Below are 25,633 nucleotides of genomic sequence, written 5' to 3'. Positions count from 1 at the left end.
AGGACAAAGGGAAGTGATCTGGAGTCAAGCCTCGACAGCGCCCCTTGCTGGCTGTAGCTACAATCACACACATAAGCCAGGGAGTTGCACCCCACTTCCTAGAGGCCTGCAGGAAGTCAAGTCAGTGGGGAGAGAAGAAAATGACACCCCTCAATGTTTCTGACTCCCACACCCCCAGTTTCTTGAAAGGAAAACACTGAGAATGATCTGACCCCTGTTATAGTTTACTAATAATTAACCTTTTGAATATTTAATCAATCACGAGTACACATTTTTAGGAAATATTTATGCCAAGAAAACCAAACAAAAAAAGAGAAACCTTTAAGAGGTGACTCAAAACTAATTTTGCAAAAGCCAGATTAAGTAAGAAATGCACCCAAATCATTCAGAGATTAACCAGTTCATCTTTTAACCTCTGAGGACAGGGTGGCTATTGTGATTTGGCGGGTAGCACACTCATGGCACAGCTCCCAGGGGGACCAGGATGGGTCCCAAGGCCTCGTTTGGTTTCACAGTTTCACTAGCCTTCAAGACAGTGACTGGACCAGCCACAGCGAGTGTGAGGCCCTGAAGCCTCTTCCACCTGTTCCCTACACAACACCCCTGACACACAGAGATCCCACCCACCCCACCTGCCTCGATAGTCTATCAACTAAGATGCTTCCAGAAACTCATGGTCAAAAAACAAATCACACAGAGTCAAGGGAGAGTAAAGACCAAAGACTAAGCCTCAGTGACATGGAGTGTGCACACCAGCCCCAGGCCAGCACACTCGCGCCTACAGGCATGGGGTGGCTCAGGTGTGGAGGAACATGGGTTCTAGCACCCGGCCATGTGGGGCCCCCATGTCATGTCCTACATGCACACCTGATGCCCACTCACATGGGTCTCTCTGAATCTGAGAGGGAAACCTCAAGCCCATCCAAGAGTCTCTTCCACGGACTCCAAGCTGAGGGTGGTTTCCAAGGTTCTGCCAAATGGTGTTTTTTTGTTTGTGTTTTTTTTTTTTTGCATCTGCTGAGTTTTCATCATAAACAGCACGGCTGTGAATTAAAGACCAGCCAGCCATTGGACAGGGACCACGGGAAGACAGGCCCTGGTCTGTCACTTCATGGGAAGTAAAGGAATCTTATCAGATAGAGCAAGTGTCCTGGGGAAAGGGTAGTGGGTGCTGCCTGTGCTTGTGTTATGAGTCCACAGGAATTGTATCCACACCTCACTTTCAGGGTTTTTGGAGGTACCACCAGGCCATGGTCCAGTGTGTCACCAAACATACACTGACCTGGGACACACTGCCCCCACAGAGCAGGCAGGGTGACAGGCCTGACTTGCTGTACCGAATCCCTGCATGTCTGAGTGGAGCTGCACATGCGTCCGACAGGGTAGGTCTTTGCCCGGATATCTTAAGTTTCTGACTCGTCTTCCCTTACTAGGGTGGCTGTGGTCTTCAGTTCTGCTTAAACTGTTTGTGCAGCTGACTATTCTCTCTGGAGAGAGGTAGAGGTAGACAGACAGATCAAATGTTTGGTCGAGATGAAACCTGTGTCATCTGTCACAAGCTGGAGAAGTGGGAACTACCTCTCTGTAGCGGAGCACCTACCGGACAAGCTGTGACCACCTCCACCACCAAGACCTCCAGGGGCATGTCATGACCACAGGCAGGCCACCTGCAGGGAGGAGTATCTTCACACAGATAAGTCAGGGTGAGTCTCAGGCCACACCTCTCTAAAGTCCAGGTTTGCAGTGTGCCCTATGTGGGCAGCGTAGGGTCTGAATTTGGAAGGGACCCCTTGTTGGGTTAGGTCTCATTTACACCTTCATTTCTGAGTCTGTACTGTGGCTCCTCTGCCTCATTACCTGCAGTACAGTGGTGACTCTCATGTGACTTTACCCGCCCCCCCCCCCACAACAGATGACCAGGACTGGACACTGGCTGGATCAGACTGTCCCAAGGTTCACAGGTGCCGGGTTAAGATGGACAGCCTGGCGATAGCCTCGGGACAGGTGCTGATGATGACGGTGACTGAGAGGTGGGCCTGCTGCCATTGTTTTACAGGTAAGAAGATGAGATGGGTGGCAAGGTGCTGACCACAGCCCACCCCAGCCAGGTCTTCCTGGGCCCCTGTTTGTGTTAATATTAATGTGCATCCCTTTTAAGTAAAGTCCCATACTTCACCGAGGGGTGATCATAGGTTTGTTCCTACTTTAGCATCAAGACCACACAGGTAACTAACCTGCTAACTTACCACAACTGTGGGGGGAAAGAAAACAGACTTGAACAAGGTCCACTGTGACTCCCCATCACCAACCTAAGGTTGGTGAGGAGGGGCATAGCCTTGGGTCCTTAGGTCCCTGCCTCAGGGCCTCCCTTTTCAACCTGGGGCTGTAGTAGGAGGATGGGTGAGTGTGAAGGTTCCCCTGGCAAAGGCCATGGACATTGGGAGACAATGTGAGTCAGGCGGTGGACAAGAGATGCCACAAATCCGTGGGGGCGGCGGTATCTGGATGGGGATGCTGGGAAACAAGTGGGAGCCACTGCGTCACTCAGATGCTAGTAAAAATGTAGAAACACATACCCTGTTCTTCACCTAACATGAGTCAATGCTGAAGATCAGATAAGATTCCTTTACATGGTAAAGAGAAACATGGAGAAAGCTGTTATTTGCCTCTTTCCTTTCTTTTTTAATGATAATGTAGAACATCATGGCCATGCTCTCCTGACCTAGATCCCCTGTGGTAAGTCTGTCTTAACCCTCCCTTGAACAAAGACACAAATCACTGCCAACTGGACGCAGAGCTCCTCCAGGCACCACTGGCTGGGCATTTTCAAAGTCCATCCATCTACTGGAGCCAAGCAACCCTGAGGTGAGTGGGACAAAGCTCCTGCTCAGACATCTCTGGGCACAGCTCCATCTCTTCAGTTCTCTCTAGGCCCTACTAAGTTAACTGCTGGTCTTGCATAAAATTTCTCTGTGACCCCTGGCCTTCTAAGCCCTTCTTGGTAGGACAGCAAAGAGGGCAGTGGCTCCGGCCAAAACAACAGGTGTGTGAAGCGGACGTTCACGGCCTCCTGTGATCAGCAAGGCTCTCATCTGACTGGGCAGCTTTTCCTTCCTCAGAGGCATGACTCTTCCCTCATGTGCTCCTAGGAACTCATCTGTGGAAAATTGGGAATGTGTGTTTCAGGGGAAAATAGGACCCTAGCTCTTACAGTCCTACATGTCTCAACCAGGAGTCATTAAAGTCACCTGTAATGCTCCTGGCCCTCCTATCTGCACTTCTTAAAAACACCTGAGAGCTAGATTTGAGCAGGCGCAGCCCAGGCAGAACTGTGTGAGACTGTGCCCAGTCAGGGAGATGTTTCTGGGGCCCAGACTCCACAGGGCATCCTCCTTGGCCTTTTCTGTCTGCTGGACACTGCACAGCTCAGTCTTTCTCACATGGCAGCCCACATCCACCCCACTGCCCACTGCGGGTGCCTGGCAGTGGGCCGGGAGAGCTCTGCATCCAGCGCACAGGGGGCAGGAGACGTGCACGTGAGAAGGGAGAAAACCTGAGTGCACTAACGGGCAGCGGCGGGGGCTGCAGTAAAAGGCTGAGGTTGGCAGTGGAGGCCGCGAGCGGGTCGGCTCTTACCTGACCACCTGCAAAAATGACAGGGGTGGAGGCGGGCTTTGGGCGGTAGGGAATGGTGGCACCTTTCGGTGGGGACTAGGAAAAGGGACAGGAGAGGAAGAGAGATCGTTAGACAGTCTCACAGCGTGGCAGTCATGAGGGTGGGGAGACCTCCTTCCTGAGCCCGCCCACCACTGTACCCTAACCTGTCCCAGTGCCCCAGGCTTGCAGTGCCAGAGGGGTAGGGGGATGCCCCAGAGTTAGAGGGCACCTGCTTGAAATCTTACCCTCACCACCCCAGTTTCCTCCAGAAGGTCACCTCCCTCCTCCTCTTAACCATTGCCCTAATTGCCCCACATGGTGCCAATCACCCCACATGGGCACCTATCACCCCAGCAGGACAGTGAGGAGTATGGGTCTGAGAACAGGCTAAGAAGGAAAGACGTGACCCTGTCCTTGCTGGCGCGACCCCCTCTCCCCCGACCCCCCACGATGTTCAGATGAACAGACAGCTGCCTCCAGGCCTAGACGCTGTTGCTCCACCTGTGTGTTAGCCTGGGGTTGTCCTGAGAGAAAAACTCTCCTTTTCCCTTGGATCCTCCCAAATAAGCTGGGCTGTGCATAGCTCCACCATGGGCCCTTCAGGCCCAGTGCCCCAAAGCTTTGCTTGGCCTGTGGTGATGTCCAGCTGACATCATAGCAAAATTAGAAACATCCAATTTCACTCTTTTTTTAAAAAGCAATTTTTCTTTTTAGTTCTTTGTAAGTGACCTCCCCTGCTGCCATACTTTTCCTCCCATACTTTTTTCCTTTTCAATTATAGTTCATGTTCAGTATTATTCTGTATTAGTTTCAGGTGTACAATATAGTGGTTAGACAATCATGTATTTTACAGAGTGAAAGCCATTTTTTTTTAAAGCACCGAGTCCAAAGGAAATATTCCATAGTCATGATGAAGTTTGCTATAATTTCCTTTGATTATTCTGTGTCCAAAAATATAGGATTCTTATCTTCTGGTGAATGATATTCTGCCAGATTCCGATAAAGTCAACCTAACACCTTGGTCAGAGGCAATCAAGTCCTCCTTGTCCCCCTGGTGGATAGTCTTCCCTGGTTGCAGAGGCCATAGGCCAGGCCTGGTGACCACGTCGAGAGTTCCTGAGTCAGTGGCACCACCAGCCAGAGGCAGAAGGAGTGGGGCAGGGAAGCAAGTCCCTGCTTGGAGTTCTGGAGGCCATGGCCCATACAGGCCCAGCCCACAACCTGGCCAGTCGGGTGTGATATTAGAGTGCCTCCACCCAAAACACACAGCCATGTGGGACAGCAGTGTGGGTAGCAGCTTCAACTCTGCAGCCCAGGCCACATCATGAGACCTTGAACAGATTGTGTCCCCTTGACAATGCTGTGTGACCTTGGCTGTGCTGTTCAACTTGGTCCAGTTGTGTGACCCTGGTAGTGCTGAACAACCTTGCCATAAAGTGCAAGGGGTGTTGAGAAGACCTGTGAGCTGACCCCAGCTGGTATTTGGGGTTTAGTATTTTGGTAGTTATGATTGAGCCTCCCAAAATGTCTCTGTGCAAACTGAGGCTCATTGTGGTCTCAGACTGGACTCAGGGCTCACTGTGGAAGAATCATGACTAAACCGAGAGTGAATGAGGGACTGTTCTCACTGCCTCAAGCAGATGACTCAGTCTGGCTGCTGCTCCCATTCCTGAGCTGGGCATCGTGCTACTCATGCCATTGCTTGGCCCATCATCCCTGCTGCATGGTGCCCTCTGACCCCATCAATGGTAGCATCTGCAATCCTGATACTGCGAGCTCTTCCAGGCCATCTTGCCGATTCTGAATTAGGATTCCTGATTCCCGACTTCCTCTGATGGAGAAGAGGCTGATTACAGCCCCCTGTCCTGCTCCCCCTTGGGAAAAGTGCAGCTGTGGGTTGTTCTCCACAGGGTCTCACCCAACTTGCCTGCACCCAGGGTCTCAATAGTACTTTCAAGGGTGGGAGGCCCACCCTGTAGCCATGCCTGGAAATCCTCTGGTCTTCTGCTCTATTTGTACAGTAACTCTTCAGTTAGAAATAAACCCAACTGTTACCAGGAGCAATGAATCTTCTTCTCCAAGTAGGAGGGCTGCTCCCAACCTCCGAGAGCGTCATGACACTGACAAGAACAAGGCATTACCTCCACCCAATGTTTATCATTCATGTTGCCACGTGCACTTCACCATTCACCGTCCACATAAGCCTCCAGCCATCAGGAAGGAGACAGGGCAGTTCCAGCCATGGTCTTGGGGGTGCCAGCACCCCAAAGTCAATGAGGGTCAAGCCTACTTCCAGGGGCTGTCTGACCATGAATGTGGCACAAGCAATGCCACTTGGGAGGAGTTCTGAGGAGACCACAAGTTCTGTTCTGACCCTTGATTAGGTATGTGGGTGACTGTGTCAATATTGGAACTGTTCATATCACTCTGCCATCCTGAGGTGCCCACTGCTGCTTCACAGATGGCCATCTGTCAGCACTCAGGTTCCCAGGCCAGTTGCCACTGTCCATGTGGCCCTCTGGGGTCCCAGCAGCCGGACACTAAAGGGAACATGGTTAGCACCAACTGTCACTATGACCAATGGTTGGGGAAACTTCAGAACAACATTTAGAAAATAATTTTTGATGTCACAAAATATCATACTTTAAGAAAATAAAAACTACAATTTTTTTTAAAGAGTTGGACATGGGTTTTAACACCAAGCCAAGTACAAAAGAGAGATAAGCCCAGAGCGGCCAGCGAGGCTTTATTTCCCATGGGAGATTGCTGAGGCGGTCACTTTCTAGCAGATCCTCAGGCCCAGGGACCATGAGCAGGGGGCAGAGGAGGGGCCTGGCAGCCTGGCCCCCAGCACAACTGTTGGAACCTTTCATTTGAGGCAGGATGACTTCATTTTAGCTTAAAGAAAGAGAACTACTGATTGCTTCAATGACTCTTGCATTTTGGGTATTGGTTGAAATTTAAATTTCAGGGTTTTTCCCCAAAATTTCAAAGAGGTTGTACCGTCTTTGCTTCTCTTTTGGCTTTTAATCCCTTTGTATACTATTCTGTCTTTACAATTTGGGCATTTGTATGTGCTTTTCCTAAGTCCTGCCCTTTGTGCGGGCTCAGATAACTTCAGCTAGCTCAGCGGGAGGAGTTTTGTCCACAGCAAGCAGCCTTTCCACCTCCAGTGCTCATCTCCAGCACAGTCCCATCTCCAGCGCAGACCCAGATCCCTCTCCGGTGCAAACTTGTATCCAGAGCAGACCTGTTCCATTGCAGACTTGCACTGTTTTTAAGGCCCAAACCTTTATTAAAGCACCCTCACATCACGGACTAATAACTTTTCACCCAGTTCCAGAAATAAAGTGAGGGGCACATGCCTCCCCATGTGTCCTCTCCCCTGCTTTCCCAATGAAGATGACAGACCCACCCTACAGGGGGCAGGCACCAGCACTGCCCCTCTCACAGCGCCCAGCACGGCTTCTACTCATGTGACCTTGGGCCTAGATCAGGGATCTGGGACACATTTCTGATACCTGGACCCCATACAACCCTAACCTCGTGAATCCTCAGGGCCCCTGAGGCACCAAAGCCTTTGCCACCACCGACACTAAGTAGCCACAGCCAGCTTGGACTGAAGGAAGGCCGGCCATGAGCACGGATACAGAAACTGTACCTCCAGCATGACCACACAGATCTGCTTGACACACTGGATGATGGCGTCAGGAGTCCCTGAGATGGTCACTGCCCGCTCTGTGGAGTTGGGCAGCATGTCCCCAGCCACCTGGACCTGGGCACCTGTGGACTAGAGAGACCAGATGTTGGAAGGAGCATGGCAGAGGGAGGAGGAGGCAGTGAGTGCCAAAGTAGTGCTTCCTGGATTCTCTTGAGGGTGTGTCTAAGGCACACTGCATTGGAAAGCCACCCCTACATTACCCCGATGTTGCCCCCTCCATGCAGGCCCTCTGCATGTTTCTTTGGGGAGCCCCTGTGGGCTGGTCTCAGCTATCTCAGCCCACTGCTGTCCAGCACAGAGCTTGTGCATGGCAAGCATCACTGCCTAGGAGGCATTTTAACAGGCAGACAGGCATTTGCAGGAGATGAAAGTCATATTTTTTCAAATGTGTGGAATTCTTTCTCCTCTGTGGAGTTTTAGGTCACAGAGAAAGATGGATTCTAGATGGGCCTAAATAAATTTGTGACCTCTTGTTCTTGAAAGAATGCAGATTGGATGGCCGCCCTCCTTCTGGGAGGGATTAGGCTTTCCTTGAAATGAATGAACATGTGACCATAGAGTCTGCAGCTCCTGCCAACTCCATCCCAGCTGTTTTTCCAGGAAACTGGGGCAGAGACCACAAGCCCCTTGTGTAGGGCCTCTGTGCCCCAGAGCCACATGACTGGGGTGGAGTGCTATAATCTGTTCTGTCCCAGGAGTCCCCTGCCTATTCTCAATCGGGGCATATGCCCCTCCCTCACAGTACCTGGCACCTCTGCACATACCTCCTTACCCACCCAGTGGCTCAGCACCCACCGGGCTGGGAAGGGTCCTGTTACCTCCCTGATCTCCTTGATCTTGGAACCGCCTTTGCCAATCAGGGAGCCGCACTGACTGGCGGGGACCACCAACCTCAGCGTCACCGGGGGCTTGCTGGTGGCAGGGCTGTTGCTCATGGAGTTGATGATGTCCTGGGGATGGAAGGTGTGACTGTTGGCTAACAGCCTGTGTGTGAACACCGAGAGTGTGGAAGCAAGGTTATGCTTGGAGCCCTTGACAAGCCAGGAGGTAGGGGACACAGGCTGCAGAGACCAGTGGTAAGGGCCCTTTCTTGAGCAGCTCCCAGTCCAGGGGGAAGAGGACCAGGGTAGAGATGCATGCGCTTCTAGATGGAGGAGCACACACCCTGGAAAATGGCTAAATGTGCAGAAAGAGGGCACAGCAGCCAGGCTGGCTGGTTACAGAGGCTTGAAGGCCAAGGAGAGGGTGGTGGGATGGACAGAGGGGACCACAGAGACATGTGTCAGAGCGGCCACCATGCTGCTGTGGACAGGGTAGGGCACAGATTGGAGGGCGCCTAGACTCAGGGCCTGATATTTGCCCTTAGGGCCTGGTAGAGCCTGGAGGTTTGGACAGACGGGGTGACACATTTTTCCAAATGTATTCTCCAGCTTGATCATCCTCTGAATAAAACACATGAAATGTATCTTTAAATAATTTTAGGCAATTTCAAAATAAAAATACATACAAACTTTAAGTTGTGACTCACTAACACAGGTGCCCAAGAACCACCTAGGTCCAGCCCTGTCCACTGCCTATCTTGAGTGGGTGCATCTTACCTCCTCAAACTTATAGGCGATCATAGCGAAGGCCTTGAAGATGGCATCAGTTGGGCCCGTGATGGTCACGATTCTTTCTGGACAGTTTCCCTCCGAGATGTTGATACGGGCACCACTCTAGAAGGGAGTTGAGCAAACCCCAGAAACTACATTAAAGCCGTGGGGCCAGATAGAAAACCAAGATGGTGGCATAGGTAAACACCAGAAATTGCTGCCTCCCACAACAAATTCAAAAATACAACTAAAAGACAAAATGGACATCATCCAGAACTACAGGAAGGCTGGCTGAGTGGAAATTCTACAACTAGAAGGAAATAGAGAAGCACAGAGAGACTCAGAGGAGCTGTGGAAGTAAAGTGCAGAGGTACGGAGGCGCACGTGGTAAGGGCTGGCAACTGAGGACGAGGCTGTCTTTTTGAATCGGGAGGGAGTCACAAGCCCCCGACTGCTCTGAACTCCAGTTCCGGGAAGAATATGGGGACCCAGACTCATACGGGGAGAAACTGGACTGTCTGGCAGCGGGCAGAAATCGGAACTCGAGGGCGGCTTTCTCTCAGAGGTGCTTGCAGCAATTACTGGGACACTGAGACTCGGGGCCCCTTAGGGCAGGGCTGAGGATCAGCCATAGCTGCTTGCTCCGCCCTGTTGATTCCCTGAGACCCTGCCCCACCCAAGCTGAGGCAGAGGCTTTTGCATATAAATGCCCTGGCCCTTTGCAATCTGAAAATTACCTAACAAACTGCAGCTGGGCCAGACAGACCCAGAACTTCCAAGAGAAGGCCCAAGGCCCCACAGCAGCTTGCATTGCTTCACAGCTGGGCCTCAGCTGGGCACCTCCAAACCCTAAACAAGGAAGGGGAATCTGCAGATCTCTTCGTAGCTCCTGCTGGGTAGCCTCAGGCAGAGGCTAAATTAGCACCTCCTTATATCCAAGAGCCAGTGTACCCAGTGGTCAGAGTGGGACCATCCAGATTACAACTCCTCAGATCCATAAGGGACACACTAAGGGGGCAGACTCAGTGAGCACCAAAGCCCCACTGAAGCAAGTCTTGCTCCAGAAGGGTGTCTTCAGCACAGAAGTTCTCCCACCGTAGACACAGCTGATTCTCATAGCCAATTGGCCTGGAGGTCAATTCCTCCCAGTGATACCTACAACAATCAAGGCTTAACTACAACAAGACTGTGCAAGAAGCTCACAAAGGGGTGCACCAAGCGTGTCCACCTCAGGTAATTGGGGAGGCTGAGCCACTGGGCCCTATAGGACACCTAGCACACAAAGCCACTCTACCAACATAGGGAAGCATAAAAAATGCGGAGACAATGAAACAGGTCACAAATGACAGAAATGCAGGAAAGCAAACGACTGGATATAGAGTTCAAAACCACACTTTTAAGGTTTTTCAAGAACTTTCTAGAAACTGCCGATAAATGTAGTGAGACCCTCAAGAAATCTAGTGAGACACTCAAGGTTATGAAAAAGGACCAACTAGAAATTAAGCATACACTGACTGAAATAAAGGATATTATGCAGAGTTCCAACAGCAGACTAGAGGATCGCAAGAATCAAGTCAAAGATTTGAAAGATGAAGAACCAAAAAACACCCAACTGGAAAAGCAAAATGAAAAAAGAATCCAAAAATACGAAGATAGTGTAAGGAGTTTCTGGGACAGCTTCAAGTGTACCAACATCCGAATTATAGGGGTGCCAGAAGAAGAGAGAGGGAAAGATATTGAAAACCTATTTGAAGAAATAATGACAGAAAACTTCCCCTACCTGCTGAAAGAAATAGACTTACAAGTCCAGGAAGCGCAGAGAACTCCAAACAAAAGGAATCCAAAGAGGACCATACCAAGACACATCATAATTAAAATGCCAAGAGCAAAAGACAAAGAGAAAATCTTAAAAGCAGCAAGATAAAGACAGTCAATTACCTACAAGGGAGTATCCATACGACTGTCAGCTGATTTCTCAACAGAAACTTTGCAGGCCAGAAAAGAGTGGCAAGAAATATTCAAAGTGATGAATACCAAGAATCTAAAACCAAGATTACTTTATCCAGCAAAGCTATCATTCAGAATTGAAGGTCAGATAAAGAGCTTCACAGATAAGGAAAAGCTAAAGGAGTTCATCACCACCAAACCAGTATTATATGAAATGCTGAAAGGTCTCCTTTAAGAAGAGGAGGAAGAAAAAAAAGGTAAAGATACAAATTATGAACAACAAATACACATCTATCAACAAGTGAATCTAAAAATCAAGTGAATAAATAATCTGATGAACAGAATGAACTGATGATTATAATAGAATCAGGGGCATAGAAAGGGAGTGGACTGACTATTCTTGGGGGCAAAGGGGTGTGGGGGATGCGGGAAGAGACTGGACAATAATCGTGCACCTATGGATGAGGACAGTGCGGGGGGGGGGGCGGTGAGGGCTGAGGGTGGGGTGGGAACTGGGTGGAGGGGATCTATGGGGGGAAAAAGAGGAACAACTGTAATAATCTGAACAATAAAGATTTAATTAAAAAAAAAAAAGAATTAGCAACAAGAAAAAAAAAAAAGCCGTGGGGCCAGTAATGGGTTGGCTTCTTTAATAACTGATGAAAACATATCCAGTTGGTCCCTGAAGGGGAAAGCTCAGCACGAAACAGTAAAATTCTCTCCAGTACTGCCCTCCACAGTGAGATTTTAATTAGAGAAAGGAATCAAGTGACCAGTAAGGATGCACTGTGCCCATGACAGCTCCTGCGGAAACCTCGGGGGTATGGGTGTTGAGGGCAGGGGCCTCCGAGCTGTTGTGTGCCCCTCATCTAGTGCAGTGTCTGCTGTGGCCTTCCGGCCTATTGGAGACAGGATGCAGCTAATGCACGCAAACTTACCTCTTCACGCATCTTTTTCACAGTTTCTCCTTTCTGGAAGAAAGATTTAGACAACAGGAAGAAAGGTCACTCAGGGGCCCACTACAGGCAAACCCCTGAGTTTGGTGCAGCAGCATGAAATGTCAGGAGCTCCTGCACCCCAGTATGTCCCGGGGCAAGAGGGCAGCAGGTCCTCAGAAAGCAGGGCTCCCTACAGGTTCCATCCAGAGCCTGACATACATGTGATTCACTGAGCCCTCAGCACATCTGGCTCATGAGCCCACAGAGGAGGAAACCCAGCTGCTCACGCAGGGGCACGAGGCTCTGTGGGCAGATGGGTTGAGACCCAGGGACCTGACTGGGCACCACACTTGGCCAGGGCACCTGCTCCATGGAGTGGAAATGGGATACACCCAGGTCATAGCCATCCCCATCTTCATCACAGGCAAAGCAGGACCAGGTGCATGGGTGCAGGAATGGGGAGACCCCCTGAGGTAAAGAGCTGGACTTTGAGCATTGGAGGTGCCCCCACTGCACAGGGACCACTTAGGAAACCAGGGGTCCTGAGGTGGTCAAAATGGGACCAACAGGAGGGCAGTGCCTCAACCCTGACCTCTCCTACAGGCACAGGCTCCAAATGGGTTCTGACTTTTCCCCAGGAATGTTTCTTCAGTTTTGGAATGGAAATGAAAGAGACTCACTACCACTCACAGAGGCAGGTGACCACTGTAATGAATGGAAGTAAAGGAATTCTTACTGAGCTCTCACACCCGGTAGGAAGGTCTGGCTATCAGGGTGGCAAGAGGTGGGGCTGCTCTCAGACCAGCTTCATAGTGGTTCAGCTTGAGAGTGAGAGTCTTGGGATTCTCCTGAGATCCTCACTGCATGGAGAAGCTGCTGCCCCGTGGACAACCCCCTTCCCACCCCTCACCCCCACCCCAAGCAGAGAAACCCCAACAGAGGCAGAGAGTTTACTTAATAATTACCTTCCCGATGATGCTTCCAACTTCCTGTAGGAAAAATCACAAAAAGCTGACGTCATATAACAGAAGGAGAAAGGACTCTGTGGCAGACACTGTTATGCGTGAGGAAGGGACATATAGGTGGTCATAAAAAGGCTTGCAGGCCCTATGTCCAGAGGGTCCCTCTGTGCCCATCTGACCACCACTGGTGCTTCTGACTGACAGACAGCCGAGCAGAGGAGAATGGCTAGCTGCTTTCCAGCTAAACAAGTTGGAAGGCACACCTATGCACTTAAGGCAGCAAGGAAACCCTGCAAGAAATGGATGAAAAATAAAATCTCCCTTGAGCCCTAACCAGTTTGGCTCAGTGGATAGAGCGTCAGCCTGCGGGTTGCTGGCACATCCCCAGTAGGTGGTGTGCAGGAGGCAGTTGATTGATGTTTCTCTCTCATCGATGTTTCTAATTCTCTATCCTTCTCCCTTCCTCTCTGAAAAAAAAAGATCAATAAAATATTTTAAAAAATCTCCCTTGATTTTGTGATATAAAGAAAAATAAGCACTCCCTTTGCTACTTGACTTTTTAAAAAGGTAGAACATTCAAAGACACCCTTAAACTCGCCACCACGGTGCTAAAGCCTGGAGCCTGTGACAGTTTGGACACATGGTTCCGGCCAGGCCTGCTCATCCCAGTACCTCTCTGCCTGTAACAGACCCACATGGTGCTACTGTGCATCTCATGAAGGCAGAGTCAGTTCGCTTCTAGCCATAGAGAACAACATCTTTCAAAATAAAACTCATTGTCCTCAGCAATCACAACATTTCGCCAGGCCATGGGGAGGGGGTATGCAGTGGGGAATGAAGCAGCAAAAGGCAACTGGGTACGAAGTAGTGACCCCTCTGGTGGTCAGGGAACTCACCTCCCATGGGCAGGGTTTGGTGCTTGTTGTGGTGGCTGCAGCTGGAGGTGGGGCCATACAACTGACCGCAAGACTACTTGCCATGGTCCACACCCAGCTTCCACAGCCTTGACCAAATGCCACCCCAGTCAAGGGAAGGAAAGACTGGTGGTCATCTCTCCATCACAGAAAGGGACGCTCTTTCTGTGTGAGCACCTTCCCTCCTGGAAATCTTGGGTGGGCAGAGCCACAGGCATGAGGCCAGAGCCTCTGCCAGCCCCCTGAGAGTCAGGCTTCTCAAGGCACAAACATGGGACAGCGGGGGAGCTTGGATGGATCCTGTGCCATTGGACTGGAATTGGGGGTATGAAATACTGGGGCCCAAAATCTAGAGAGATCAATATGTAAATAAATATGCAGATGTGTATGCATGTGCATATGATAATACAATATTCACACATGTACATACACACATTCATATATAGGCACACATGTATGTTTTCAGCTCTGTCTGGGACCAATGACAGACCAAGGGTGATGATCACACCACGAGCCCTGATCTGAGCCTCAAACACAGTCCTCCCCTCAAAGAAGTCAGGCTTCTTGGAGAAATGGCTGATTCCAGGACTATGGCAGGGAAAGCACCAGATGAAACATAAGCAGCATTTTGAGCCAGAAGCCAGGCATAAAAATGATCGGCCACATCAAAGGGATGTAAGAGCCAGTCTGGAGGGACCCCCATTGGCCAAGTCATGGACAATGTGAGTATCAAAATAAATAGTGACAGAACAGGGAATAGAATAAAACAACAAACCCTGAGTCCATGTAGACATGAATAAGTGGATGCACTGAAAGCCTGCTGACAAATTAGGTATCTACAAAGCATCTACCTATTAGTGGGGGAAAAGCAGCTCTAGTCAGAGACACCTGGCATGTATCTCTCTAACTAGGTGATTGGAATGGGACACACCCTGAAATCTAGGCCACATGATAGGAAAGCTTGGGTAACTTTCCTGACATCAGAAAAAGCCAATGTGAGGGATATTCTACAAAAGAACTGGACAGAAACATTCAAAGGTGAAAGGCCAAGGAAGACCAGGGCAAGTCTTTCAGGTTAAAAGACGCTGGAGACATGACAAGGACATGGAGTGGGAGGGCACCTCGGAGTGCCCTGTTAGGAAGAGCAGTGCTGGGATGGTTAGGATGGTGAATGAAGTCTGTGGTCAGGTGGCCAGAACAGATCAGCATCACTGTCCTGACTTGATGGTGTAGGTGGTGATGGAGGAGAATGCCAGTGCATGTAGGAAATACACACTAAGGTACTTGGGAATAGGACGTCACCTGGGCAACTTATTAGTTTCATATGGTTCCAGGAGAAGCGTACTTTAGGCTGGACTGCTCCTGCTCTGTAAGTCTGAGATTGCTTAGAATTTTTAAAAGAATAATACAAAGCAAAGGCCCCAGCTCTGGGCAAGACCGCCCTTCCTCCCAGCTGGTCTGTTGCCTTCCTTCTGAGGAGTGACAAAGGCAGGGCAGGGCGTATACTTTTGTACCTTTCCATGCATCAACAGGCGGATTGTCAGGGTCACGTTCAGGCCACCTTCTGAGACTTTGGACTCCATCTTTCTCCCAAAATGCGTCTGGGGGTGGTGGCTTAAGGTGCCAAGGGTGCCGAGAGGAAGGATAGATGGGGCCCAGATGGTGTCACCTGGAAAGAAGAAGGCACAGCTGCTGATAACTGAGAACATCAACCGACAATGCACTGGAGGATGTCCCAGCCTCTGGAGGGGCAGGAGGCTGCTGGTGAGAGGCAGAGGCTCAGGGAAAGGCTTCCCAGAGCGTCGTGGAATGACCTGCTGTGGCATGGGGTACAGGGAAGTAGAGGGAATGGGCCTAAGGAAAGCCCTCCAGGAACAGATCCAGCCCCACTGCTCAGTAACTGCATGACAAGTGCAGGTCATCAAGCCCTCTGGCCTCAGTTTCCCTCTGTAACAAAGGAACAGCTCTCTTAGGTGCTGGAGGGGAAGCAGGGTCACCCAGTAAGCCCTGAGGCCCGCATGTGCATCCAGTGAGTGCCTCCTCTGCTGTGAGGTTAGTTCTGCCCATTTCCTTTACATCAGTGCCAGGATCCCCAGCCTTCCAGTGCGACTCCCTTCACCCTTAAAAAGTCAGGAAAGTTCAGGTAGTGGTGTGTCCTTGGCATCTAGAGCTGAGATTCCTTGGTAATTTTCACTTATAAAGTGGATTTAGTCTATATCAACTAAATTTCCAAATAGCTGAGTGTCCCCCTTTATAAGTTTTCAGAAAATGCTTTAATCCCCCATATCATTGGTCTGTTTGCTGTATACTTTCTGCAGATGGCTGGCTCAGCGCTTAGCCCACGAGGCAAAGTGAAGGCTCTACTTCATAAATTACAGGCAAGCAGTGATTTCAGGCAGTGGGCCTAGAGTACAACGTGCCCCCAAGACTGTGTGCTGGTGCTCAGGTCCTTGGGGCTTGGCCTGAATGGGTGATTGATGGAGGACAATGACTAAGCAGTGACCTGAGTCTCACACCCAGCTGCATGGGGCTCCTGGCTTCAGCCCCTTCTCGTGGAGGATCGTGTCCTCCTCTGGGCTGGATTCTGAGGACAGGTCACCTCACCCTCACAGGAGCAGCCTCATGAGACAGGCACCAGCAAGGATTTAAAACAAGGTCAGGTGAGGGCTGGAGTGAACAGTGGGGAGAGGACTCTCAGATCAGACAGGGAGAGGTCTAGGACCAGCATGTCAAACTCAAAGGCTAACATGGGCCAAAAGGTTTAAGTTTATGTGGGTTGCAAAAAAACAAAAGCTTCAATTTTCATAGAGACGTAGGTTTATTTCGATAGAGACATGCTGAATACAAAGGACTGAAATAAATGAGTCATCATTAACATAAAATAATGGAACATTTTAATAAAAATTATTTCTTGAACATTAACTTATCAGACACTGAATAACTGCACAAATTAATAAGCATAACGCAAATAAATCTATTTTTCTTGTTCTCTGAAAGTGAAATTATTTCCTGTTGCACACACCAAACAAGTCAGTACAAGACTAATGACGTGGCAATTGGCTGTTAAAATATTCACTGCTAGTATTAGTGGAGAGAAATGGTGTGCCAGTGCATAAGGCACGTAAGGGAAATGAATGCAACATGATTATAGAAATCAGTCACTAGTGAACATTGTAGTTCGTTATTAATAATTATGTATAACAGGATATTGTAAAAATTAAGTTACAAAATTTTTATTAAAATGTTTCTTACATACTGTTATATTGGCTGGGCCACAAAAATATTCATTGTGGGCCACAAGTTTGACATGCTTGGTCTAGGACAGGGGTGGGCAACCTTTTTGTGAGTGCGTGCCAAAACCAGCAAAATCTCTGACTCAAAATTCTTCTGCGTGCCAACCCTAATTTTTTGAGAACATGTTACGCCTACTTGATATCTCTTAAGGTGTACGTATGTGAATAACCTTAAAGAAATAATAAAATTCATTCGAGCAACAAAAACAGTATATGATGATGAAAAATACATTTATTTTTTAATGTATACATGTATACTGATAGTCTGACAGAAAACTTTATGACTCCGTTTGATATTATCAGTGAGACTTTTGCTGCTGCATCACTGATGACAGAGATTTTACATCAGGTTTATATTTCGTGACCTTCAGAGATATGCACGAGCTACTACTTTCATCCATCAGGCTACTCCTATTACGAGACTTAACAAAATTCATCACTGAGAACAAAGATTCACAAGCGTATGTGGATGAAACCAAAACACTGGTCGGATCTAGGAAGGCAAGGAGAGTTAAGGCAGAGGCATAGAAATTGCTCTTCCCCTCTCACGTCAATCCATGTGTATGGTCTTTAAGATAACTTGTTATGTAAAAATTATTTATTTATCTAAGATGCACCTACACTGAATTTATCTGAAAAATAAAAAAGTCGATATTAAGAAAAGAATTGAAAATGAAGATTATAAGAGAGGGTTTCGCGTGCCAGCAAAAGTTACTGGCGTGCCATGTTTGGTACGCGTGCCAGGGGTTGTGCACCCCTGGTCTAGGAAACCAGGTATGCAAGACCCAGATACTGGGGCATGGCCGGGGCACACCAGACCCTAACTCCAGGGCTGGGTGGTGCTACTTCACGCCGAGGGCAGGGTTCATAAGTGAGTGGTGGTGGTGTAGCCTTTCTGGGAGTTTAAGCAGGCATTCTCTGGGCCCCTGTCTGTGCAGTGCACAAAACTGGGGTGGGGGAAGGTTGAAGAGTCACCTGCCTGGATATGCAAGAACATGACAGGGTGTGGCTGGTATATATAGGGATATTTCAGGATGCGCAGGTTAGGGGGCATGTGGGTACAGAAACATCACAGGGTCATGGGGGTCCTGCAGAAAGAAGAGGAAATACGGCTCGAGTGGCCCCCATAGGAGCAAGGGACCCTAATGGTCTTGGGGAGCGTGGGCAGGTGGGGGATGACAGGGTGGGGGCCTTAGGGAATTGACAGCAGAGTGTCTTTGTTGGACAGAAAGGGAAGGAAGGACTGGCTGGGGGAAGATTCTGGGCAAACCGTGGTGCAGGCCAGGGCCCAGTGGTTCCACTAAGGGCCAGGAGGGACCCTGGGCCGATTCTGCAGGAGAGCACGATAGGCCCTCAGGAGCTGCCACCTGCCCAGGTGCATACCTGAGAGTGTGCCAGGACAATGAAGGATGAGGCTTTGGAAGTCCTGAGAGGAACCAAGGGCTGGTTCTGCGAGAGCTCCTCACACATTACCCCACATTTAGTGCCTTCACTAATGACAATGTCACATTGCCTGCATGGCTGCCTAAGTCCTTCAGGAACAACAGTCCTGTGAAACCTGTATGTGTCCCCATGCACCTGCAGGCTGCCTGGACATTGGCCCTGTGATGTAACTTATAAAGATGAGAGGCTTTGTCCACACACAGGAGAGACTACAGGTTAAAAAAGCAAGCTTTTCCTTTAAACTTAGAGGTATTCATGAGGCAAAAAATTTTTTTTTCTTGTAAAATATTTCTGCTAAAAATATGCTAAAAGGAAAACACAAAAATAAAGCACAGAATCAAAGTACATACCATTACCTATGTGATATGCAGGGGACTCCTGCAAAGGGCAGTTACAGGCATGGGCAAAATGACAGTTTCTAATTCTATTTCTGCATTAATAAGCACTCGCATTTAAAAATATATTTACAGGCAACTTCAACACACTCTAAATATTAGTTCTAATTATTCATAGTCAGAGCATTTAAATAGCAAGGATTTTAACATGAACGTATAATACATAGCAAGAGAATTTTAAAAATCATCATTCCATATGAATGTCCTCTATCTAGTACAGTAGCCACTAGCCATATGTGGCTATTTATATTTAACATAAAGATTCACTGCCACATTTAAGTGTTAAGTAAACAGTCTCCTGTAGCTACTAGCTGCGAATGGAGGAACACAGATAGAGACCCTTTCTGTCACCCAGAGAGTTCTGGTGAACAGCGCAGTGCATGTGACCCTTGGGAGGAGAGGAGGCACTAGCTGCAGGGACTGGTGTGGCATCAGATAAAAGCACTCCTTCCTACAGAGGTGCCCTGCAGCAAGCCCTTTGGATTCCAGTATGTGTAAGGCTGAGTTCCCAGCACCCCTAAACTGAATCTTGTGGTGCTAGGCAGGGGCGCCTGCCTCCATTTTAATTAGAAACACCTCCTCCTGTGTCAGGGGGACAGCCCGCCCCCCCCCCCTCATCTGTTATGTAAATGTTTCCAGCCCATGGTGGAGAAAGTGGGTCAGTGAGTGCCAGGAGTGCTGTAGGCTGTCAACTGCCATCAGACACAGGTCAGCGAGCTGCTGCAGAGGCCAGTGCCTTCATCACATGTCAAGAGGGCGTGTCACAGTGCTCTCTGCAGATTGGTGGGAACAAAAAGCAGTCCAGGGTGGTCGTTAGGGTCACCTGGGACTCAGTAACCTTGACCCCGAAGAACCCACCTTGTGCCAGCTGGCAAATAGAGCCAGCCAGCAAGTAGCATGGGGCAGGTGGCTTCCCAGGATCATGGGCCTCTTGGTAGGCATGGAGTCATCTTGGCTGTCCTGCCAAGCCCTTGAACATCTGTTCATTCCAGGCACCCCTGAGAGTGTCTGGGGCTTGCTCCCACCTCAGAGGCCGCTGCTGCCTGGGAACACACAGGAGCAAGTTGGGGAATCAAGGGGAAGCAGCAGTTGGACTCCTGTGGTCACAGTCAGCCCCAAAAGTCAGAAGGGTATTCCACAAATCGGCAGATTTCTCTCACCAATGAGGACCCCTCCTTTTCTCTTTATTGCTGGAGATTTAATATATTTTAAATTCATTTAATGGGAGGAGGAGAAGCAGGCCTGGTCCCCCTATAAGCGCTGGGAGGAGCCTTCCCCTTCTTGCCCATTTGCACTTGCCTGTCAGAGGAAGCCCATTCAGTAAACACCACTTTGTGCTGATACCATCTATGGATGTGCCTCATCCCTGAACACACTCTTACCCAACTCCCACACCACCACCATCTCTAAGAGATAGCCATATTCAACACGTGGGACCATAACTCCTGACCCACCCCAGGCTCCTCAGATGTCTGTCTCCCCTGTTTTAGCACTCCTGCCATCCAACTGCTCAGACCTAAACCCCCACAACCACAGTACTTCCCTTCTCTGCCCCCATTCCATTCATTAGCAAATCCTGACACATGATACAGAGTTTAACATATTCATATTTTTTCCAATTTCTTAAGGAAGAAGCTGATGGCATCAATTTAAAACCTTACTTCTTGCCTAATAAAGGTGTTTAGTTCTATAAATTTCTCTCTACATATGGCTTCAGCTGTATCCCACAAATTTTACATTTGTGCTTTTTATTCACTCATTTCAAAATACTTTCGTATTTCCCTCTTGATTCCTTTTTTGATTCATGAAATATTTGGAAGTGTTAATGAGTTTTCAAACATTTGGAGATTTTGGGATATCTTTCTTTTCTTGATCTCTAATTTAATTCTATTATGGTTAGAGAACATATTTTGTAATCCTTGAGATAGTTTAAATTTATGGAGACTTGCTTATGGATCAGAGTGTGGTTCATCTTAGTCAATGTGTGTTCTTGTGTTAAGGGTGTAAAGTTCTAAAATATCAATTAGAGTGGCTGGATGGTAATACTGTCCAAGTTTGCCATTATCTTACAATTTTCTATCTGCTTCTTCTATCAAATGCTGAGAGAGTGGTGTTGAAATCTCTGCGATAATTGTGGATCTGTCTGTTTCTCCTATTCGTTCCCTATATTTTTTAAGCTCCATCCTTAGCATCATAATGTTTGGCATTGTCATGTTCTGTCAATGTACTAAGTCCTTTATCATGAAAGATCATTTTTATCTCTGGTAAGATCCTTGGCTGGAAGTTTACTATGTTATGTGTTATTAACATAGCTGCACCAGTCTTCTTTTGGTTAGTGTTAGCATGGTCGATCTTCGTCCCTCTTTTATTTTTAACTTTGTGTATTTAAGTGAGTTTTTGTAGGCAGCATATTAGTACACTTAGACATGCTTTTCTTTTTATCTTATTGACAATCTCTGACTATTTGCAGTGGTTACTAATATGGCTGAGTTTAAACTGATCATTTTATTTGTTTTCTATTTTTACTATCTGCTCTTTGTTCCTCGTTTCTATTGTTTTTCATTCCCCTCTGTCATCTTTTGGGTTAAATGCACCCATTTTATGATGCCACTTTACCTCCTTTATCTACTTATTAGTTACAACCCTCTGTTTTGTTATCACAGTCATTGCGTTAGGGTCTAACTTATTACAGGACAGTGTCCAGTGGTCTTGGTCACTTTACATGGAGTACAAGAACCTCACAGCAGTCTGCTTCCACTTCTGCTCTCGCCTGCATTGTTATGCTCACACACTTATGTTCTACCTATGTGACGTACAAACCTTATAACCAACACATGTATAGATTATTTCCACATGTGTAAAACATATTCATTTAAATTTCACTTAAAACTCTTGATGGATTTAAGAAGTCAGCTTCAATGGGTAGTTCTGTGACATAGCTAAAACTGCATTTAGGAAGCGGTGAGAGAGTACATGTGATGCCAAACACCCAGCCACTGCACAGGAAAATTCCGCTGCCGAGGAGGCACTTGTAAGGGGAAGGACACTAGAGAATGCTTCCTGATGGCCCCTCCCGGGAAGCTCGGTGGAGCCACAGAGCCTGCCCTGATGTGGCACAGCCAGCCCCATGTAACACAGCCCACCCCAGTATGGCACAGCCAGGTCAGATGAGGCATAGGAGATGGGCATCAAAGACCAGGTCCTGAGACTAAACTGGCTGTTCTCACCCCAGCTTTTTCCTCCAGGAACACATAAATGCAAGAAGCAGACTGAAATTTGCCTCATAGGTAATAGGTAATTAATAACTTTGTTAATTCAATGAGTATTTCCTTGGCAATTACTTAGCTACAGGTACTGTGCTGTCCTACAAAGATAAACAGGATGGGCCTGTCAAGAAATCATTATGGGAACAAAGAGAAAAAAGAAAAAAAAGAAATAATTATGGTAACAGTGACAGGAGATACAGGAGCCAGAAGAACAGGAGGTAGGTCCACAGAGCAGGGCTAACATGGGAGGACCTCCCTCCTCACCCATGTGAAACCCTTTGGGAGTTAGTCACAGGATGAGTCCTCAGGCAGCAACATGTGGGGACTGTGAGGGCTCTTGGGGGAAGCTCTGAGAAGGACTGTCACCCCTACTTTCCAGAACTGCTTCCAGGGCAGCAGTCAAGCAGGTGTCCTATTCTAGGATGACAGCACAGCTGGGAGATTCCAGTCTGGGAAAGAAGGCCTTGCTCCACCTTGTACTCTAGTGCTCCCCTGGTGGCCCAGTGTCTCATCTGGTTGTGCAGTGCCCACCTGACCCAGTGCACACCTTGTACTCCAGTGCTCACTTCGCCATCCTGCAGTGATACAGTAGGGAGACCTAGGCATTGGAGTCACCTGGATGGGGTGTGCTGCCCATCAGAGCCTGATCCAGGAGACCCAGGTGGCCTGGCAGCAGCATTTTGAAGTTATCCCGATTCCTCTTGAGTGAAGTTACACTGGGGAACCACTGGTCCTAATTCCGACTCCAGAATTTTCCTACTTTATCTGTTAGGAATTTCAGTAGTCTGCCAAACAGGAACCAATAACCACACAACCAAGTGACCTGGTACTCAATTTATTTTCTTCTTGAGAAATAAATTGGGAAAGGGCAGTGAGCTGGCAGAGGGGGGTTGCAGACCATGGGAGGTTATGGGTTAGGACGTGGAGGGAGGGGAGACTTGTGACCATATGGCCCAGAGCGTTGGAGGGGGAGTGTTTTTCACAGTGGAACACCACTCAGCCATAAAATGGAACAAATTATTTATGCACTCAACAACTGGGATAAATCTCCAGAGAATTAGGCCAAGAGAAAAAGTCAATCCCCAAAGGTTACACACTGTATAATTCCATTTATATAACTTTCTTCGAATAAGAAAATTATAGAAATGGAGAACAGATTAGTGGTTGCCAGGGGCTGAGGAAGAGGTATGGACAGAACAAAATGCTCGTGGCTATGGAAGGGCAGCATGGGGGCCCAGTGGGGATGGAATATTCTGTCTTGTCGTATTGGTGTCAATGTCCTGGTTCTGATATCCTCACTATTGTATTCTAGACGTTACCACTGAGAGAAGCTGATAAGCATTACAACTGTATGTTAATCGAGTCACCTCAAGTACTCGCACATGAACTCACCCACTCATATATGTAGTCACTCAGACCTCCCCCGCTAACACATGCACACTCAAACAAGCACCCACTAACACCCACACACTCAGCCACTCGTACATACACTTACTCAGACCCACCCCCTCAATCTCCCCCTCACATATGCACACTCAAACAAGCACACACTCATCCACTAACATATGCATACACTCATTCACCAACTCATACTTGCACTCACTCACACTCACCCACCTGCAAATGTACACATTCAACCACTCATATATGCACTCACAAGTACCTACTCAGCCACTCACTCACACATGCACACACACACTCTTGCACATGGGTGTTTCCCTGGCACCAACTTCAGTGTGTGCTGGTATTGGGTATGTGGGGGCTGTGGTAGATGTGTCCCTTGAGAACCTCTACTAACAACCTGGGCTCAGTCTATCCCAGGGAGATGCAAGTTATTTGGGGGCCCAGCAGCACTTGGAGATGTGTACAGCCTTTGTACAGGGCTGGCCTGGTAAGAGGATATCATGTGCCATCAGCCGTCAGGGGCCATGGATGTAGATGGAATGTTTGTGATCACAGAGTGTACCCATGACTCTGAGGACTGCACCAGCCTGTGTCGCCTTGCCCCAGTTTGTGGTGGCAATGTGAAAGTGCCACCAAACATCACTAACAAAAAGAATTCCCAGCCCTTCCTGGAAGCACTGAGCTGAGGCCAGCCCTTGCACTGCATGCTCCAGAGAGGCGCTGAGACTCTGCACCCATTCCCTCCAAGGCAGGCGGAGGAGCTCATGCCTGGTGCCCGATTGTCCTGGTTGCAGTGCTCAGAGAACATGGCTTCCCTTAAGTCATACTCTGTGGCCATCAGCTCTTGCTCTAGAACATGTGAAGGAGACACATCTTGCCTACATTACCAGTGACCTTCTGGGACAGCGATGGCGAACCTATGAAACGCATGTCAGAGGTGACACGCGAACTCATTTTTTGGGTTGATTTTTCTTTGTTAAATGGCATTTAAATATATAAAATAAATATCAAAAATATAAGTCTTTGTTTTACTATGGTTGCAAATATCAAAAAATTTCTATCTTGTGACACGGCACCAGAGTTAAGTTACGGTTTTTCAAAATGCTGACACGCCGAGCTCAAAAGGTTCGCCATCACTGTTCTAGGACCTCAAATCAGGCCATCCTTCCTTTGCTGACACCCATGGATATCTTCCAATTGCCTATGTAACTCAATCCAGGCTCCTTCCTCTCCAGAGTGCTGCCCCCTGGCTTATAGGTGCCATCCTCCCAATCTGCTGAACCCACCTAGCCCACTTGTCTCCCTTCCTGTGACGGGCTGAGTTCTCCTGCCTGCTTGCCTGCTGTCTGGGGCCTTCTGCTGAGAGCACTCCCTGCGAGGCGACTACCTGCTAGCGCCCCATCTCTCCTGGGCTCCATCCTCCCCCACAGCCCTGGCCCTGATGCACTGTGGGCAGAGGACACATTTATCTTCTTCATTCAACACTGAACCCCCAGTTCCTAGTACCATCCTGGGCCCACAGGAGGGCAGGAGCAAATTCAGTACATATTTAAAGACTGGGTGAATACATATAATAAGCACTGAGCCTAGCTCCATTTCCACTGCCTCACAAGCCAATATAAATCAGAACTTAGTGATTTTTAAACTCAGATACTCATGAAACAGCCAAGATTACATTCGCATCTCTCCTTGTCCTCTCATCTTATTCACTTGGTCACTGAGGGTTTGCTGGGGGCTTCTGTGTGCTGGGGTGGGAGGGACACACTCAGCTGGAAGCAGCAGATGGCCCAGCTGACCAGGCAGAGTTGGAGAGCCCTGGGCCTTCGAGGGGAAAATGGAAGCTGTACCCACAAACAAGCTAGCCCCTTCATCCCAGGCTCAGTCTGATTTGCAAACCCACCAATTCCCAGCAGAGGGCGGAAGAAGCGCATATAAAGCACAGGTCTTGTAAGGCCAATAAAAGGGTACAGAAAAATATCAACAAAAAGAATGAATCCCGCCTCAGAAAACAAAACAAAGGACTGCCACACCCTCTAAATTCTCGAAATACAGGACTGTTTTTCTCTGTCTGTATTTGAATTTGTTCAATTTGAAAGGCTTA

At 48.4% G+C, this 25,633-nt stretch overlaps 1 protein-coding gene across 16 annotated transcripts in view; it reads right to left on the bottom strand.

The window, feature by feature from the left end:
• The window catches only part of PCBP3 (poly(rC) binding protein 3), a 214,799-nt gene that overhangs the window by 20,805 nt on the left and 168,361 nt on the right, over window positions 1-25,633 (bottom strand). For 11 of the 16 annotated variants that reach the window (XM_059686708.1, XM_059686707.1, XM_059686709.1 and 8 more), the window contains 7 exons: window positions 15,246-15,400; window positions 12,821-12,844; window positions 11,856-11,888; window positions 8,977-9,093; window positions 8,197-8,328; window positions 7,319-7,447; window positions 3,568-3,711 (listed from right to left, as the gene is read on the bottom strand). In XM_059686708.1, the coding sequence (XP_059542691.1) occupies window positions 3,568-3,711; window positions 7,319-7,447; window positions 8,197-8,328; window positions 8,977-9,093; window positions 11,856-11,888; window positions 12,821-12,844; window positions 15,246-15,400 (734 nt within the window). Of the gene's footprint in view, window positions 1-3,567; window positions 3,712-7,318; window positions 7,448-8,196; window positions 8,329-8,976; window positions 9,094-11,855; window positions 11,889-12,820; window positions 12,845-15,245; window positions 15,401-19,720; window positions 19,906-25,633 lie in introns of all 16 variants that reach the window. The other 5 variants (XM_059686716.1, XM_059686720.1, XM_059686717.1 and 2 more) reach the window with 2 other exon arrangements.

Source organism: Myotis daubentonii, chromosome 3 (genome assembly GCF_963259705.1).
Source record: "Myotis daubentonii chromosome 3, mMyoDau2.1, whole genome shotgun sequence".
Lineage (NCBI taxonomy): Eukaryota > Metazoa > Chordata > Mammalia > Chiroptera > Vespertilionidae > Myotis > Myotis daubentonii.
This window is presented reverse-complemented; position numbering and strand designations above follow the sequence as displayed.